The sequence below is a fragment of the Ursus arctos genome, unplaced genomic scaffold, assembly GCF_023065955.2.
Source record: "Ursus arctos isolate Adak ecotype North America unplaced genomic scaffold, UrsArc2.0 scaffold_9, whole genome shotgun sequence".
In the NCBI taxonomy this organism is placed as follows: Eukaryota; Metazoa; Chordata; class Mammalia; order Carnivora; family Ursidae; genus Ursus; species Ursus arctos.
Window position 1 is genome coordinate 1,976,708 of NW_026623111.1, and position 18,318 is coordinate 1,995,025.

The 18,318-nt window shown below is 43.8% G+C and overlaps 1 protein-coding gene across 4 annotated transcripts in view; it reads left to right on the plus strand.

Moving 5' to 3' along the window:
- The window catches only part of ADD1 (adducin 1), a 91,780-nt gene that overhangs the window by 55,949 nt on the left and 17,513 nt on the right, over window positions 1-18,318 (plus strand). For all 4 annotated transcript variants that reach the window (XM_026485835.4, XM_026485836.4, XM_026485837.4 and 1 more), the window contains exons 4-9: window positions 4,770-4,921; window positions 11,706-11,786; window positions 12,028-12,177; window positions 14,359-14,502; window positions 14,609-14,707; window positions 15,400-15,576. In XM_026485835.4, coding sequence (XP_026341620.3) covers window positions 4,770-4,921; window positions 11,706-11,786; window positions 12,028-12,177; window positions 14,359-14,502; window positions 14,609-14,707; window positions 15,400-15,576 — 803 coding nt within the window. The remainder of the gene's footprint in view (window positions 1-4,769; window positions 4,922-11,705; window positions 11,787-12,027; window positions 12,178-14,358; window positions 14,503-14,608; window positions 14,708-15,399; window positions 15,577-18,318) is intronic.

The following is an 18,318-nucleotide window of genomic DNA, read 5'->3' on the forward strand; positions in this document are numbered from 1 at the left end:
TGCTTGACTGTGCTTGGATTCGTTTTTTTTGGCAAAGCGTACTTTCTGTAGGTGGTTCTGTGTTCTGTCAGGAGGCGCATAGTCTGGTTGTTTCTTTTTGCGTTGTTAGCAGCCATTGATGCTCAATAGATAGGCCCATTAATTTAATAAAGGTTCCAACATGGTGATATTATTCCTCCTTTGTATTTATTAGCTAGAATATTTCTGTAAAGAGAAACTTCCCTGGAAATGGGGCATGGTTGGAAAGGGGCCACCCCCGTCTCCATCACTCATTTCATGTTCGAGGGGAACCTCTTGCTAAACTATTTGTAGGTGACCTGTTTCTGGGTCAGAGTTTCACACACAGCGGAGCAGTTTCCTCGCTGTCATCTGTTGAAATCAGGCATGGGGCTCCTGCATGGCTCAGTTGGTAGAGTGTCTGCCTTCAGCTCAGGGTTCTGGGATTGAGTCCTATGTTGTCAGGCTCCCTGCTCAGCAGGGAGTCTGTTTCTCCCTTCCTTCTGCCCCTTCCCTCTGTTTGTGCTCTCTCTCTCTCACTCTCCTTCTCTCTCTCAAATAAATAAAATCTTAAAAAAAAAAAAAAAAAAGAACTCAGGCATGTACACAAGAAAAGGAGTCTCCTCTCAACTTTTTTTGGTTGCCCAGTGGTATGGTTTATATGGGAGAGGTAACCCTTTTCAAAATAAGTTGGTTTCCTGTCATTGTTTCTAAGATGACCGATTATTATTTTTTAGTATTGTGTTGAACTCATAGGTTACAGTATATATAATGTGTTTCAGAACATTGCACTTATCCCTTCTGATCAGTGGAAGTCCGTCCAAGTTGACCCCTGAGCCTAGTAGTCTTTGACTTTCCAAGCCATCCCCCATGAGGCGATGTTCTCGGCTCACCACATGTATTTCCTGCCCCCAGTCTGGAATCGGCCATTTCAAAACGAAATCTTTATTTCTGTCCCCGTGTCAGTGTACCCTAGTAGTTTTGGTTGTCCGAAGTGCCTTCTCTAGTAGCCTTCTCAGAAAGCACTTGTTTCCTGAGTTCTTGCATGCTGTGGCCTTTATACGGCAATATGAAGTTGGTTTGATTAGTTAGATCCTACACTCACATTTCCCATTTCATGTATCTTAAATAGTTAGTTTTCTTCTAGCTCAAAAGCACTGCTGTTAAAATTGAAGATAATCTTTCCGTGTAAGTGACTTGGTCTCTTTTCCTGGATGTTCAGAGTACTTTGGTTTTTCTTTAGAGACCAGCAGTTTTACCAAACTATGTCTTAGCATCGGTCATCCTGGGTTAATTTTCTCAGATGACATGCATTTCCAGATCTTTTGTATCATAGCAACACTGAATTGGTTTTGAGTGTTTACCCTGTTCCCTTTGTTTCCTGCCGCTCCTGTGCCTGGTGGAGTTTCTTTGTCTTCTTTAGCTGTCACTTGTTCTCAAGTTCTGTTTATTGCTTCGTTTCTTTATGATTTAAAAAACTTCTCCTTTTCACACTTTTCTCCTACTTTGAGTTTAGTATTTTTAAAATTATTTTTTCATTTATATCTAATTCCTTTTATGTTCTAGCCCTCATTTCTGAGTTTTTCTAATTACATGTTTTTTAATATGTCTTATTATTTTTTTAATCCTTTTTTTGCCGTGTTATGAAATAACAGGTCATAGTTCTCATCTGTTTTGTGGACATCTCTTTGAGTGTTTTCATTATCTATAGGGATGTGATTCTGCACTCTTTTCTTGATATAATTTTTGTATGGTATTTGATCATGATATTTTTCTGTTCATTTTTTTTTAAAGATTTTAATTTATTTATTTTAGAGAGCATGAGCAGGGGGAGGAAGGGGCAGAGGGAGAGGGAGACGGACAAGCCCACTGCTCACTAAGCAGAGAGCCCAGTGTTGGAGCTCAGTCCCAGGACCCTGAGATCATGACCTGAACCAAAGTCAGACGCCTCACCTCCAGCCACCCAGGCGCCCCCCTTTCTGTTCATTTTTACATGAAATTAGTTTTCTTGGAGGATTCTGGCTCAGGAAAGCTCTTCTAATGTCATGGCTCTAGAGCTCCCTCTTCTGTTGTTTTTGTGAAGTGCTATAAAATACGGCAGTTTGTTGAAGCAATTGGGTTCTGTTCCCCTTCCTTGTTTTGATTTGGACTCTTCGCCTGTTTTCTTTATAGTTCTGTGCTAATCAGTTTGGGGTTCTAATTACCATGAAATTCTTAGTGTGAGACTTTGTCTTGAAAGTCAATTTTAAATATCTAGTTTGGAGAATTCTTAAGCATTTAAGTGTGTAGAACTCTCGGTTTCAGCTGCTATTCTCAAATTGGCCCTCTGAGCTTTTAGCGAGTTCCTGATGGTTCTTTTGGGAGTTTGGCAAATGGTCCATGGTTCCTTCTGCTTCCTCCTACAGAGATGCTGATGTCCTACACTTTGTCTATGTTAACCCTACCCAATTATATTTTCAGTTTTGTGGGTCTGCCTTATTACCTAGTGTTGTGGATATCATCCTTAGGTTTTTGACTGATATCTTAGTTGGTCTAGCTAATTTTTTGTGCAGGGTTGGGATAGAGATTTAATAAGATTCAAAAATTATACTGTCATTGCTACCATCTTCTGAAAATCTTCTAAAAAATAATTTTTAAGAATTAAAGATCTAAAGTAGATGATTGACCTACGTTAAATCAAAATAATAGGTGGTTTTTTGTGTCATTCTCTGTATTTTTCTGTATGCTTAAGATAGTTTATAATTAACAAGAGAAGATTCAAATCTAGCAACATGTAATGAGGAGTCATGCAAATACTTTTTTCCCCCTTCCTCTCTTGTATGTTTTTGCTTGTTTGTTTTCCTTTTTCTTGCCTTATTGCAGGGGTGAGAATCCCCAGTGCAGTATTCAGTAAGAATGCCAGAGTGTACATCCTTGCATAGTTCCTGATTTTGGGAGAAAAACATTCAGTCTTTCATCATTACGTTTGATGTTAGTGGTAGGTTTTTTGTAGATGTCCCTTATCAAGTTGAGGACATTACCTTCTATTCTTAATTTGTGGAGAGCTTTTATCCTAAATGGATGTTGAATTTTGTGAAATGCTTTTTCCGTATCTATTAAAATGGTCCCATGGTTTTTCTTCTTTAGTTCAATATAGTGAATTATATTTATTGCTTTTTGAATGCTGAACCGATTTTGTATGCCTGAGATAATCCCTTCTTACCCCTATTATGATGTGTTATTCTGTCTGTTTATTGCTGGACTATTTGCTAAAATTTTGTTAAGTAATTTTTAGTCTGTGTTTATGAGAGATATTGGTCTGTTTTTTCTTGTGATGTCATGTAACATAATGTCTTTGTATGATTTTGATATTAAGGCAATGCTGGGCCTGATAGAGTGAATTGGAAAGTGTTTCTGGAAGAGTTTGTGTAGAACTTTTGAGAAAAGTTTGTATAGAATTGCTATTATTTTTTACTGAAATGTGTGGTGGAATTCATAGTGATGTCATCTGGGCCTGGAGTTTTCCCTCCCTCCCTCTCTCCTTTCTTTCTTCTTTCTTTCTAAAGATTTTATTTATTTATTTTAGAGAGAGGGAGCTCTGGAGGGGGGAGGGACTGAGGGAGAGGGAGAGGAAGAAGGAGAAGGAAAGAATTCCAGGCAGACTCAGTCCTGAGCATAGAGCCCCATGTGGGGCTTTATCCCACGACCCTGAGAGAGATCACAACCTGAGCTGAAATGAAGAGTGGGATGCTTAACCCACTGAGTCACTCAGGCGCCCATGGGCAGGGAGTTTTCTTTATGGAAACACTTTTAACTGCAAATTCAGCTTAATGGAAACAGGGCTATTCAGGATGTCTATTTCTTCTGGTGTGAGCCTTGGTAGCTTGTGTCTTTCTAGGATTTTGTCTTTTCCATTAAGTTAAAACATTTGCTGGTGTAGTTCTTCATATTATCCTGTTATTATGCTTTTAATGTCTGTGGGGTATATGTAGTGATATCCCCTCTCCATTGCTTCATACTGGTGACTTCTACCTCTGCCGTATTATGTTGGAGTCCGTCCGCCTAGAGGTGTATTTTATTTTGTTTCATTTCATTTCGTGTTTCATTTCCTTTTATTTCATTATTTTGTTTTTAATCTTCTCAAGATTAAATCCATTTTCCTCTATTATTTTTCTTTTTTTTTAATTAAAGATTTATTTATTTATTTTTGATAGCAAGAGAGGAGAAAGAGAGAGAGAGAGAGAACATGAGTAAGTGTGGGGGGTGATGGGCCCAGGGAGAGGGAAAGAGAATCTCCAGCAGACTCCGCAGTAAGCATGGAGCCCGATGCGGGCCTGTATCCAATGACCCTGAGATCACCACCTGAGCCTAAACCAAGAGTCTGATGCCTAACCGACAGCACCACCCAGGTGCCCCACCTCTGTTATTTTTTGTTTGATATCTTCTTTATCCTTCTTCTTCTTATTTTTTCTATTTAGTTTTCTTTTTTTAGTTTCATAAGGTGAAACCTAGATCATTTTAAAAAAACTCTTGTAACATATATGTTTACTACTGTAAGTTTTCTTCTAAGTATGGCTTTACTGCATCCCACAAATTTTGCTACCATTTTGTTCTTGATTTCTAACTTAATTGTATTAACATTGGGGAACATGATCTTTATGAAATAGTCTCTGAAGTTTTTGAGACTTACTTCACAGCCTGGTGTGGAAGATTGATACCTCAGGATTATTCCTACTTGTTTTATGTGTCATAAGAAATAGTAAGTGTTTGAGTTTGTTTCTCTTCTATTTCAGGTCTTGGTATGGTGACTCCTGTGAATGACCTGAGAGGGTCTGATTCGATTGCCTATGACAAAGGGGAGAAATTATTGCGGTGTAAGTTGGCAGCATTTTACCGGCTGGCAGATCTCTTTGGATGGTCTCAGCTTATCTACAATCATATCACAGTGAGTATTAAATGGGGTGGTGGCTGAAGGATAAATGGAATATTACGTGTGTGGCACCACCTCTTCCTGTTTAGGGAAAGAGGGGAGTCGACTGAGCTGAGCTAAATCTTGGAACACCTTTTTTCTCATTCCTGACTGCAGAGTATAATAATCTGAGAATTATGTAGTTCAAATTGAAAATTATGAGGACAGTAGTTCTTTAAAACTCCTTTCTTGCATGCTAACCTAATAAATGAGTGTTTACCCAAGTACAGTTGGTCCCCTGCTACCTGGGGTTTTGCTTTCTGTGGCTTCAGTTAAACATGCAGTCGGCCAGTCCAGAAGCACGTGGCCCTCCTTCTGGGGTATCGTCAGAAGGTCAGCAGTGGCCTCATGGTGCATCACACGCCCATGTCACTCACCTCCTGCATCCCCCTGGGGACATTTGATCACCTCACATCATCACAAGAAGAAGAGGGAGCACAGGGCAATAAGACCTTTAGAGAGACAGACCATATTTGCACAACTTTCACTGCAGTGTATTGTTATTCTGGTCTGTTTTCGTTATTGTTGTTAATCTATTGCTGTGCCTAATTTGTAGATTAGACTTTATCACAGGTATGTATGCACAGGCAAAAACAGCTAATGTGGGGGTTGGTACTGTCTGCAGTTTCAGGCAGCCACCGGTGGGTCTTGGAATGTCTCTCCCACGGATAAAAGGAAACTGGTGTACAGGCAGTTCCCAAAAATCTTTCTTTGCCTAAAAACCTAAGAATGAAGATGTTTGTTTTCTTTCCTGTTCTGACCCAAGTCTTCAATTTCTCATAGTTTTTTCTTTAGCTATTCCAGTTTTTAGCTATTTTAAACATTATTAGGGCTTCTGTTTTCCTCTTGCAGTAAATATTTATTGGGTCTGCTGTACATATTGATTCTATAGCAAGCATTGTTCTGACTCTGGGGTTCTGTCATTGAGTGAGACAAGTCCTGCCTTTGCGGCGCTTCCTTTCTACATCCTCAGCCGCTGGCCCGTATTTCCTCCCTGTTTGGTCCAGCTTGGCGCATCCTGTCCCTGACACTCCTTGCCCGTACTGTGCTATCCCTCCCTGCCCCCGAGTGCCAGACTCTGCTGCAGAGAGCCTTCACACAGCCCGTTGGCTTTCTCCATAGACAGCAGCCCCAATTTCAGGTGGACCGCCAGTGCTGCCTGGCACTGTAGGACGTCTCACGTAGAAGCTCACTAGTGTTTCTGTACTCGCTCTACTGTTTTCAAAACTCCTGACCTCTTTTCTCCTAGCAAATGAGCACAGCGTGTCACAGAGCATCTGGGAGCACCTGACCACTTCCTTCCTACCTGCAGCCAAACTTTGTTTCCCAGTTGGAGTTTCACCCCCTCTTGCCTTCTTTAATTCCTGATACCTTGTCAGGTTTCTGTTTTCTTCTCCGCTCTTCTGTGGAGATAACCTCTTTCTCTGACTTTTACAATTGTTCCAATCTCTGTTTCTTCATTGAATTTGTTATTGAATACTTCATATTATTAATATAGTGCCTACTTCTAGTAAGAAGTGCACCTCCCATGGATGTCTACAGAAGAAGTCAGTCCTGCTGGTACTCTTACCTCCCTTGGGGCCACTGGTGTTAACAGCCATTTAGATTGTTTTAGCCTTTTCTCCATACGTAGCACACATGTAGGTGATATTCTGATGTGGACTGGTAGTGGTGCGCTAGGTTCGCTCCAGTGTGGACCGCGGGGAGTGCTAAGCCTCTGAGGAGGAGGTCTGGAGCCTGCCTTTGTGGCCAGTGTGCTGTGCTTCTGGGACATGGTGTGGATCTTTGCCAGAGATGCTATGTTACCCTCCCCTCCGTCTCTTCCCCACGTTGCCGTTAAAGTTTGCTTTTTAAAATGCAAACCTGGCCCTGTTGTATCCACAGTGTCAGGCCCGTAGGGTGTTACCTCCACCCCAGCACACCTGCTTCATTTCCCCTGAAGCAGTTACCATCATCCATACTTTCCATTTGCTTGCATGCCATCCGTCTCCACTCACAGGAATATCGAGTCTGTGAAGGGTGCCTCTGTAGGCACACAACAAACTGAGATCTGGCCTCAGTAAAAATACCCAACAAGAACTCCACGGTGCCTTCCGATGCTCGGTCAGAGGGTCTGCCTAGCCTGCCAGGGGTGCCGGTTCTGTTCCTGGGGCCTGTGTGAAAATTGCCAGCATCCGCGACTGATCGTACTTGACAGAGTGCTCTGTAGAGATTTAATGCTCAATGGTTGGCTAAAAATTGTTCCATGAAAATGTTACATCTGTAATCAGAAATGTAATCCTTGGCTTTACTAACAGCTTCACATTCTTTGGGGGTTTTAAAATGCTGTTTACCAGTAGTCCTAGTATGAATGCTGTTTAAGTAAGTTTAAATGCTGAAATTGCTTTTCCCATCCATCGCCCCCTTTATTTAGGACTTGGCAGAATTAAAACATTAGTTAAATGTTCGCTTTTCTGTAGATGATCTGTGTGGCCTTTATTATTTTTTTTTAAAGATTTTTATTTGAGAGAGAGAGAACGAATGGGGGGGCAGAGGGAGAGAGAAAGAGAAGCAGACTCTCCGCTGAGCAGGGAGCCAGATGCTGGACTCGATCCAAGGACCCTGGGATCGTGACCTGAGCCAAAGGCAGACGCTTAACCGGCTGAGCCACCCAGGCGCCCCTTGTGTGGCCTTTAATACTGAGTAAAAAAGATACTTAAGCACAAAAATATTGCCTGTATCTTGGGAACTAGAGAATCTTTGAGGAAGAAAGTTTTGGTCTTGTTTCTGTTTTTTTTAACTATTTATGGCATTCATTTTTTTGTTTTACAATCTAAATGTTATCATATAAACTCTTAACAGAAAAGAAATATTAACAGTATTTGTCAGTGCAGCCAAAAAGTGCTAACAGGTCCTTGTGCCCTTTCTTTGAAAGAGGGCCTAGGGATTTTCTGCTGAAGGGAGTTAAGAGTGCTAGCAGGCGTTAGAAGATTGGAGATGATTGCCTGAATTAGATCTCTTTTTAAAGATTGCATCAGGTTTTGAGAAGCTTGGGGGTGTCAGAAGCCAGGGTGGACATGAGCTGGACTTTTAGCACATGAGCTGGACTTTTCCTTGTGGTGGTGCTTAGCTGATGCTGAGGCCTTTCCATCTCTAAATGCCTCTTGGTGGTAGTGGTGCTCTAGGTTCAGCTCCAGTGTGGACTGTGGGGAGTGCTAAGCCTCGGAGGAGGAGGTCTGGAGCCCGCCTTTGTGGCCAGCGTGCTGTGCTTCCGGGACGTGGTGTGGATCTTTGCCGGGGATGCTGTGTTGGGTGTGTTTGGTTTTCAGGGAGTGACTTTAAAATCTGGGATGTGAGTGCTCAGTCCTTGTGGACAGGCAAGGAGCGTCAGGTGTGCGGGAAGATACGCAGGGAGGGTAGCACCAGCCCATTGGAAACTTACTTGCAGGTATCCTCTGCTCTTGCTCACTTCACATCTGCATTTAGTACTTTTGCCTTTATTTTTTAAAGATTTATTTATTTTAGAGACAGAGAGGAGAGAGAGTACACATGGGGTGGGGAGGGGTAGAAGGAGAGGAAAAGAGAGAATCTCAAGCAGCCTCCACACCTAGCACGGAGCCAGATGTGGGTTTGATCTGACCCTGAGATCATGACCCGCGCCAAAAGCACGAGTCGCATGCTTAACCAGGTGAGCCACTCAGGTGCCCCAGCACTTTTTCTTTTTTTGCTTCAGACTCAGAAAATTGTATATTTTAAGCGTTTTCCATTAAAATATGTAGATTTGCTAGACTTTTTTTTTTTTTTAAAGATTTATTTATTTTATTTGAGAGAGAGAGAGCATGAGCAGGGAAAGGAGCAGGGGGAGAGGGAGATAAGCAGACTCCCTGATGAGCAGAGAGCCTGACATGGGGCTCAATCCCAGGACCCTGGGATCATGACCTGGGCTGAAAGCAAGAGCTGGACGCCTGATGGACTGAGTCACGCAGGTGCCCCTATATTTGCTAGGCTCTTAAGTCAAAGAAGAAAAAGTGTTAGCATTATTTATTAAAAAAATTCAAGTGTACATATCCAGTAGTAGGTGGGAAGTGGCCCAATTATTAACATGAGTTTGAGGGAATGTTATATATTATGAACAACAGTTACAAAGACCATGTGAAAAAAATGAAAAGTAGTTATTACAAATGAGAGAGTATAAAACGTATACTGTTGATAACTGTTGATGTACAGGGTTTGTATAGAGACAGGGAAACAAGAAGTTATTAAACAGTGGCTATGTAGTAGGTTTTTAATGTTGGATCTGGTAGCATGCTTTTAAAATTTACATGGAAGACGAAAGTCCAAGAGTAGCTAAGACGAACTAAAAGTAAGGAGGGTTTTTCCTACAGACTCTCAACTTATAAAGTGGTAGTAATTAAAATAATGTGCTTCGGGCAAAGGAAGAGACAGCCCAGTGGGACAGAACAGAGCCCAGAGCCGGATCGCATGTCCAGAAATCAGAGACAGAGTCTGCATTGCAGATCAGCAGGGGAAGGGTGCACTAGGCAGTATTTGGTACTGACACAGTTGACTGAAAAATCGAAATTGGAAAGTTGTATTATGTATTTAAACCCACAAAGCAATTCCAGTGAATTCAGAATTTTTTTTTTATTTTAAAGATTTTATTTATTTATTTATTTATTTGAGAGAGAGCGAGAGAGCATGAGTGGGAGGGAGGGGCAGAGGCAGAGGGAGAATTGACGGAAGAATGGACACAGTCGTTGTATATTCATCCAGTGGATGCCGTGCTGCAGTGACCGTGAATAAAGGATAGCCACGCATATCATAATGTGGAGGAATCTCAGAAATAATGTTGAGGAAGAAAGGTCACTGAAAAACACAGTATGATTCTAATAATTTGAAGTTCATAAACAGATAAAAATTAAATGATATGGCTTCGGGATGAATATGTATTAGGTGAAACTGTAAAGTCAAGGAAGAAGATGCTTAACACGTAATTCAGGATGGTGGTCACTTCTGGGGAACGGGAGAAGAGATGAGCTTCCAGGATACTAGAGGTGCTGGGTTTTTTATTATACTTAAATTGTACATGTACTCTCTAAACACTACGTTGTTGTGAGATAAAAACTGTTACTTTGTAAGTAAAGATATCTGATGTGTAATTTTTCCTTATTTCCAACCTTATTTTTCATTACAGCCAATAAATACACAGAGGAATGCCTTGTTTTATGTTTTCTGTTTTGACCCAACTTGGGAATTGGGGCAATTGTGTAGTTGGTTTTGTTTTAGATAGTTAAAAAGATGCACGCTTTAGCACTGACTTTAGAAATAAGCCTCGATAACTCGCCATTAATGGAAAAATATTTTTGGAAAAGTTGGAAACCACATGTGCATATTTGAAACAACTAAGAGAGCAGAGAATGGGGAAATAGGGACTTACAGAGAGCGGATATCATGGAGGTGGATTTAGAACAGGCTCATTCATGGTCGTGATTTATTACTGCTGCTCCTAGTACCACTAGTACGAGTGGGGAGATGCCATTTACTGAGAGCCGTATTGTGAGTATGAGCTCTTATCATCCACTCTTTAAGGATAAGGAGACCAGGAACCCAGGGTCCCAGAGCAGCCTAGCACATACTTAGCAGAGCTAAGATTTTAACTAAGGCCTTATGTGATTGGGGATGTGCGTCGGGCTATACTGAGGGAGTCGTGAGTTTGGCACCAAGGTGACAGGAGGTCGGGTAATTTCAGGTATCTGAGAACTAAATTATAGAAGTGGGGGGTTGGGTTTGTTCTGTGTTGCATACTAGAAAGAGTGTTGAGAAACTCAGGGAGACAGATTTCCGCTCACTATGAGAGAGAATGTTTGATGCCCAGTCTCTAGCTTTATTTCCGTCTGTACCGCAGCCCCTGTCATGGAGCTGGCGGTCAGTGGCTATTTGTTGAATGAAGAAATGAGGCTAAGTGAGGACGCGGTGAGCGTCCCCATTATGACACCTGCCCCAGCAGACCCGTGTGTGCTTCTGTTCTGGCCACGACAGAAGTCACTACACTGGTTAGGAAGTTGGGCTAAACACCGTAAGTCCTTTGCCACAAACGCTACACTCCACCTGCCTCATCCCCATTGCAGTTCTGAGCCCAGCGGTGAGCGTGTTCCAATATAATGGCTTTGGGAAATCGTTTGAGTCTCCCAAAATCATCCTAAAAGCTGAACTGACTTTTTGAAGGGCAGGACTCTTTTTTCCTGTGATATCACTAGCCTCTAACACAGGTACATAGCATGTGCCACGTCCGTACTGAATGAATTGTGGAAAGAAAGCTGTCAAGGAAGGAGCAGACTGACCAGGGGCATGCTGATGTGCTGTTGAGACTTTGAAATCCATCAAGCCGTAAGGAAGAGCTCTCTGTTGTTTTTGATCGTTGGGATTGTTCACTAGCCTGCAGGTTTCGAGCACTAAAGACAAAGTCCGTTTTGACGAAAGTCAGTTTTGGTTTTCACTGGGATCCGCCTGAGGAGTGGTGCTGGCTTGGCAGGCACCGAGTTTCTTCTTTACAAAGTCAGTTGTCCTGAACGCAACCACGATGCACTTATCTGCCTGAGAAGTTACTACAATGTAATGATGGAAGCTTCCGGTACCTCTTAGTTCCATGGCAGACGCTGTACTACGGGCTTTCCTACGTAGCTCACAGAATGTGCACAATAGACCTGTGAGTTTGCGGATGGAAAGAGATGCAAATAATTTCAATTGGATTTTTGAGCTGATTCAGCAATTTTCCTTACAGACCAGAGTGAGCTCTGAGCAGGAACATTTCCTCATTGTTCCCTTTGGACTTCTCTACAGTGAAGTGACTGCATCCAGTTTGGTAAGAATATCCTTCTCTTGGGCTTCATGTATGTTTAGGTCATAGTCGATAGTTAAACACCTTTTAATCCTATGAGGCATATAAAACCCAAGAAAGAGGAAAAAGTTTGTTTTGTGTGATAAACGCAGAAAAAAAGCTTTAGAACTAGTTACAAACACTTTAAGCTTTGGTTTAAATAATTTCTAGGAAGGGCCATTTGAAATCCTCTTGACATTTAAAATTTTTATTTGCTTACTTTCAGGTTAAAATCAATATACAAGGAGATGTGGTAGATCGCGGCAGTACTAATCTGGGAGTAAACCAGGCTGGCTTCGTGTTACATTCTGCCATCTATGCTGCGCGGCCGGACGTGAAGTGTGTGGTGCACATCCACACGCCAGCAGGGGCTGCGGTGAGTGCGCCGGCTGTTTAGTGGGAGGCACTTCACATTTCCTCACAGTTGTGCTCTCTTGAGGCAACAAGTCAATAAGCCTAATTTTGTTGGAGTAAAAAAGGTCTTTTACTAAGTTTGACTTTATTAAAAGAATTTTTTTTTTCTTTTAAGGGGTCCATACGCTCTTAGTTTTGGAAAACCTATGTGAATCTGAAAATGTCCGTTAGACTTAACAGAAATTCGGAGTGTTGAGGGTGAGATCAGACTTCAGAGTGTGAAGACTGCAGGGAGCTGCAGAGGGAGGGCTGTAAGCAGACACCTTGTCTGTGAAGAGATTGAGGAGGGAGGGGGGCCCAGACAAGCTGCAGGGGGAGCGTGCTGTGGGCTCAGCAAAGTGCTGGTGGGTTGCATGAGACCTGAGCCTGCTGAGGCCTAGAAGCCCCTAGATGTCTGCCTGGAGCCAACAGATGCCCAGGCTGGATCATGAGAGCAGGGAGAAGAGGAATGGCTGTTGCAAGATGAAGGCATACACCTCGTAGGCTGTTAGGAGACCTGGCCTCCAAGCCCAGAGCTTCCGCAGAGCCTTCCCCAGCCCAGTCACCAAGCCCAGGCCCTTCTGGTGCCCACAGGCCAGACCACCCAGCATGAACGTGCCCATTCTGGTTGTTGGTACGGTCATGTGACAGTGAACTATCCAGAATTGGCTTTTTATCACCATATAATTTAATGACTTTCTGGGCTTATTTGTACCACACATAACCTCATGGACTCAGTAATGCTGAATTTTCACCTATCTTGATGTTTTAAGGTCATGCATATTAGATTGTTTTGATGAATGTTAGATCTATCTGGCTTATTTATTTTACTTTGAATATGTGGTTCCAGATGTCAGCATAAGAGTTTTATTAGATCTATCATTTTCTGAAATTTTTTCTAAAAAAATCCATGCTCTTCCAACCACAAAAAGTCCATGCATTTTAACGAACCATTAGAGGTACCTTTGAGAATATGGTTACAAACGGCTTATTGTGTAATTTGTTTTATTTGTTTTTATTTATTTTTTAAAAAGAATTTATTTATTTATTTGACAGAGAGACAGCCAGTGAGAGAGGGAACACAAGCAGGGGGAGTGGGAGAGGAAGAAGCAGGCTCCCAGCAGAGGAGCCCGATGTGGGGCTCGATCCCAGGACTCCAGGATCACACCCTGAGCCAAAGGCAGATGCCCAACAACTGAGCCACCCAGGCGCCCCTGTAGTTTGCTTTAAAACATACCAAATCACTTCCCTTGGAAATTCCTTCTCCTAGGAAGGCTGGTGCCTTGAAAGGGATTAAATGTGACGTTGCCTTTTTCGAGGTGGCGTCTTCTAGATGTACTTTTGTGCACAGTTGTACTTGTGGATACTGTTGGAATCTGTGGAGCCTGTCAGTCTAGGTAGAAAACATTCAAAATTAGCACGTTCTAAAGTCAGTTTGGGAACGTTAAGGAAACCCAAGGATTGTTTTATTGCAATAGAAGAGAAATTATACAGCATAATTATTCTAAACTTCAGAAATTGGCTTTTTAAAAAAAAGATTTGTCAGAGAGAGTGGGCATGCGTGAGCACAAGCAGAGGGAGAGGCAGGCAGAGGGAGAAGCAGGCTCCCCACTGAGCAAAGAGCCTAATGTGGGGCTCGATCCCAGGATCCTGGGATCATGACACAAGGGGAAGGCAGACGCTTAACCATCTGAGCCACCCAGGTGCCCCAGAAATTGGGTTTTATCTACATTTCAGGTTTCGGTCTCCCCTACAACCTGAGATGACAAGTGGGTCAGAATCTTACAGCATGTTCAGACCCTCTCTTTGCAGGGTCATGGCTCACTCAGAGGGAGCCCTTGCCTCTCCTTGCAGTAGGGCCAGGGTTCATCTTGCCGGGAAGCCTGAGCTCATACAGCTCGTACAGCATTATGGTCAGTGTGGGAGAAGTCCAGAAAGATGTGGAATTCCTTTTGAGGCTCTCCCAGCATTGAGATGCCTTTGATTTTTAAGTATACATCAGTAGGAGCCCCAGAAGTAAGGTTCATCTTAAGTTCATAGGTTCATTTCTGAGAAGAATATAACATAAAATATGTTCCCCTTTTTATTTCTTTGAGGAAAGTGCTGCATCATCGATGTGTGACTGTCAATTTGCCTTTGTTCATGGTGACTGCTTGTTCTCTAGGTCTCTGCGATGAAATGTGGCCTCTTGCCAATCTCCCCGGAGGCACTTTCCCTTGGAGAAGTGGCTTACCATGATTATCATGGGATTCTGGTTGAGGAGGAGGAAAAAGTATTAATTCAGAAAAATTTGGGGCCTAAAAGCAAGGTCAGTAGACATCTAATCTGGTATTTAAACTCTAGAGGAAAGGAGAAAAAAGTCAGAGTAGCAGTCTTCTTGCCTAGCTCCCTTGAGCTTTCGTGTTTCCCCGCAGGTTCTTATTCTCCGGAATCACGGGCTCGTGTCAGTTGGAGGGAGCGTTGAGGAGGCCTTCTACTACATCCATAACCTGGTGGTCGCGTGTGAGATCCAGGTACGTGGCGGCTGCTCTCTGCAGTCTGCGGCTTATTTGGGCGTCCGCAGGGTTCTTGTAGATTTTTGATACTTTGCATAATCTCTTTGCCCAAGATGAGCTAGTGGATTTGGAAATTGATCAGAGCAAATGCCATTTCACTGATTTAAGCTGGTGAATGATTACTGGGCTTTTCATTTCTAGTTTTTTGTCATTCAGATATGTAAGTCACCACCATTTATGGAGCGCTCGTGTGCACCAGCCCAGGTATCAGGTGCTTCATTTACATGTTACTTCATTTGCCCATCATGGCGCTATTCATTGAGAAGCAGGTACAGAGAGGGAGAGACTTGGTGTGGGCGCCGCCGAGCCAGTTCTGCTCAACCCCAAGTCTGTGCTCACTCCACTGGCACCTTGACTTCATCTGGGCAGCAGTGCAGTCCCCAGGCGGCTTCATACAGCCTTGAAAGGGGCTTTGTTTCCGCATTTCTCCTCCAAGCACGAGCGCCTAGTATCTTTGTTTTGCTAAAGAAGAACTTCTGAAAATGACCTTGTGTGTGGGTAGTCTGTCTCTGTCCGTCCTCCGTTTTTTATTCTTAGACTTCGATGACTTGGTTTTTTCTGTGACCTAGTAATCTCTTGTCGTCATTTGATCTGATCCTCTTGCCTTCAGTCAAGATCTCAAACTGTACTATCTGCTTGTTTTGGAAAAGGTTCGAACTCTGGCCAGCGCGGGAGGGCCAGACAACTTAGTCCTCCTGGATCCTGGCAAGTACAAAGCCAAATCCCGTTCCCCGGGGTCCCCGTCAGGGGAGGGCAGCAGCTCACCTCCCAAGTGGCAGATCGGCGAGCAGGAGTTTGAAGCCCTCATGCGGATGCTCGATAATCTGGTAAGAATGTTGTTACCACCAGACGATACAGCTTTTGTTCTGAAAGCAGCAGCGGTGGTGTTTTTGTAGCGGGTGTAATTGCTGTCTTCATGCAGTATCTGAATGCTTTCACCCTCAAAATTCATGAAGAAGCACCAGGGCGATTGAACTCCTAAGCTAAGTCATGATAAAATACGGAGGGGGAGGTTTCTTTTGTTCCTTTGTTGTTTGAAAGGAATCGCCTCTGGATGGTGTGGGGACAAGAGCACAGAGCATGCTCTGCTCGAAAGTGGGTAGGTCCCCCTGGAGGAGCGGGCACTGCAGCCCCCCCGCCCCCCCCATAAGTGGACTGTGGGGTGGGGGTGGGGGAGCTTCTGCATCAGCTAGCCAAGTGTTTGCTTTTTGTTTTAACAGTAAGTTCTAGCTACGTGGGGCCTGATTACTGTGTTCCACAGACATTTGCTGCTGATTTACTGTGTGGGAGACCCCCTCCTCCGTATTGCAGGGACACGGAGACCAGCCCTGCACAGAAGCTGGGACTGTGGTGTTTTCTGCATAATAGGGCTGTTTGGATGATACCCAGAAGGATGTACTCTTTGTTAGAGGGTTCAGTGAGGGATCTCATCCTTTGGCAAGGGTCAGGGAGAAAACTATGGGGATGGTACTTGGCAATGACCTCACAGAGTAAGTAAAATTGTGGTAGGCTGAGTTGGGAGAAGGAAGGTGTCTGTGCGACTGAAGACACCGCAGGGGTGTGAGGGTAGGGGTATACCTTCCTGGTGTGAGCGGGTTCTTCAGATATTCACAACAAGCATCGTAGGACAAACGATTCTGTCTTCCAGAGACTTTGGGCCCTGTGCCTGCTGCCATGTCATACTGTTCAGATGGGGTTCAAGAGAGTCCATTCTCTTTCCCCATGACATTAGGCGGCGGAGACATGAGGACCCGTCCCAGGAGTGTGGGAGTGAGAAGCCTTAGGAAGGCTGGCATCCCTGTGCGTTGCCATGGCTGTGCTGGGCACTGTTGACGGCAGCACCAGGGCCCGTGGGGCACATTCCAGCCTAACAGGAGAAAGTCCTGACTATTGGACCAGGTCACAGATGGGATGGGTGGCTTCAGGAGGCAGGAAGTTTAACTTTCTTGAAGATTTTGGAACAAAAAGAATATCTGATTCAGGGTATGCCAAGTGTCCTCAGGGGCCAGATTTGTAGCTGCTAACAGGACACGAGGAGTGCATGACCTAGCTGGGGAGAGGGACACACAATCCAGACGCAGCCGAGCATCTGGGATCTGGGTTCTGACAGAGTGTGATGAGGGCTGCAGAGGCGGAGACGGGGCATGGGCCAGGACTGGTCACGGGAAGCAAGAGGAGGAACAGAGCTCACTAAGAAGATGGAAGAAGCAGCTGGCGTTAGGTGCAGGGGGGCAGTGGTGGCTCAGGTGTCAGCCCTGGGTGGCAGGTTCCCCTGAGGCGCCCAGCGAGGCAAGGAGTGCTGGGGTGGTGGCTTCTCTCCTCCTGGCAGGCACTCTGATGTCTCACTGCTCTGTGACCTTGAAGTCAGGTGGGGAACAGGAGAGAGGACTAAGAATCGAGAATGCTAGCCCACCACATCTTGTGTGCTCAGTGCCTTCTCAAAGGTGGAGAGAGATCAGGATTAGGCAATAACTCTAATTTGCTAGAGGAGGGAGAGAAAGGATGAAAGATGAATAGCGAAGTGCTTGTTACGAGGGTGTTGTGTTCAGTGTCCTGACTGCACATGGTCATTATCATCACTTTTTTAAAAGATTTTATTTATTTATTTGTCAGAGAGAGAGAGAGAGAGAGCGAGCATAAGCAGGGGGAGCAGCAGGCAGAGGGAGAAGCAGGCTCCCCACTGAACAGGGAGCCCAATGCAGGACTCGATCCCAGGACCCTGGGATCATGGCAGACACTTCGCCGACTGAGCCACCCAGGTGTCCTGATTATTGTCATTTTTGATATGAGAAGTCTGTGTAGTGTATAAGAAATAGTAATTATGATTATAGTCCACATTTTAATGTAGCATTCTGATTAACCATGTATGTTTGCCCATAATTGAATAGGGTAGCTAATAGTTTAAGATTCTCCTACTGTAAGAAGTATTTTAACATAGAGTTAGAAGAAATGCTAAATTGCTTCCCAAAAAAATCAGGATGCGATTCCAGCTTTTCACGGAAAGAAGGAGTCCATATGTTCAACTATAAGCCGAGTCCTACAGCACGTCTGAGGGCTGAGGATCGCCTCTGATTTTGGCGTTATCAGCATTTGAAGGGGAAGAATAAGAAACCCTACTCTCTCAGGATGAAATTTTATGAAGTTCTGGTGGTTTATCCTGGAGTCATGGAGACTACTCAAGAGTCTTGGCTCCCTAAGCAAGAGAAAACCTGAATTAATAAGAACTTTATTTTTCTGAAGGTAGCCTTTTTACAATGTAGCTGTTATCTTTTATTGTTCCTCACTCAACAGGGCATGCTCAGCAGTGGAAAGACTGCAGTGTAGACATTTACCTATCTTCCTAAGGGTGGTGGTGGGGAAAACAGCCACCAATGACTGCATTTAGGGATTATTACCACCCTTTTTTTAATGTAGTAAAGGAATGATTGGTAATGAAAGTGGCTTCTCAAAGAAGAGGAGCACCCAAAGGGAAGTGAATTCCTGAATTGGGAGAAATGTGAAGGATTGCAAAGCACCTCGGCAGGCAGGGCACCGGCCATGGCCCCTCTTCTATGACTAGCCCCTAATTC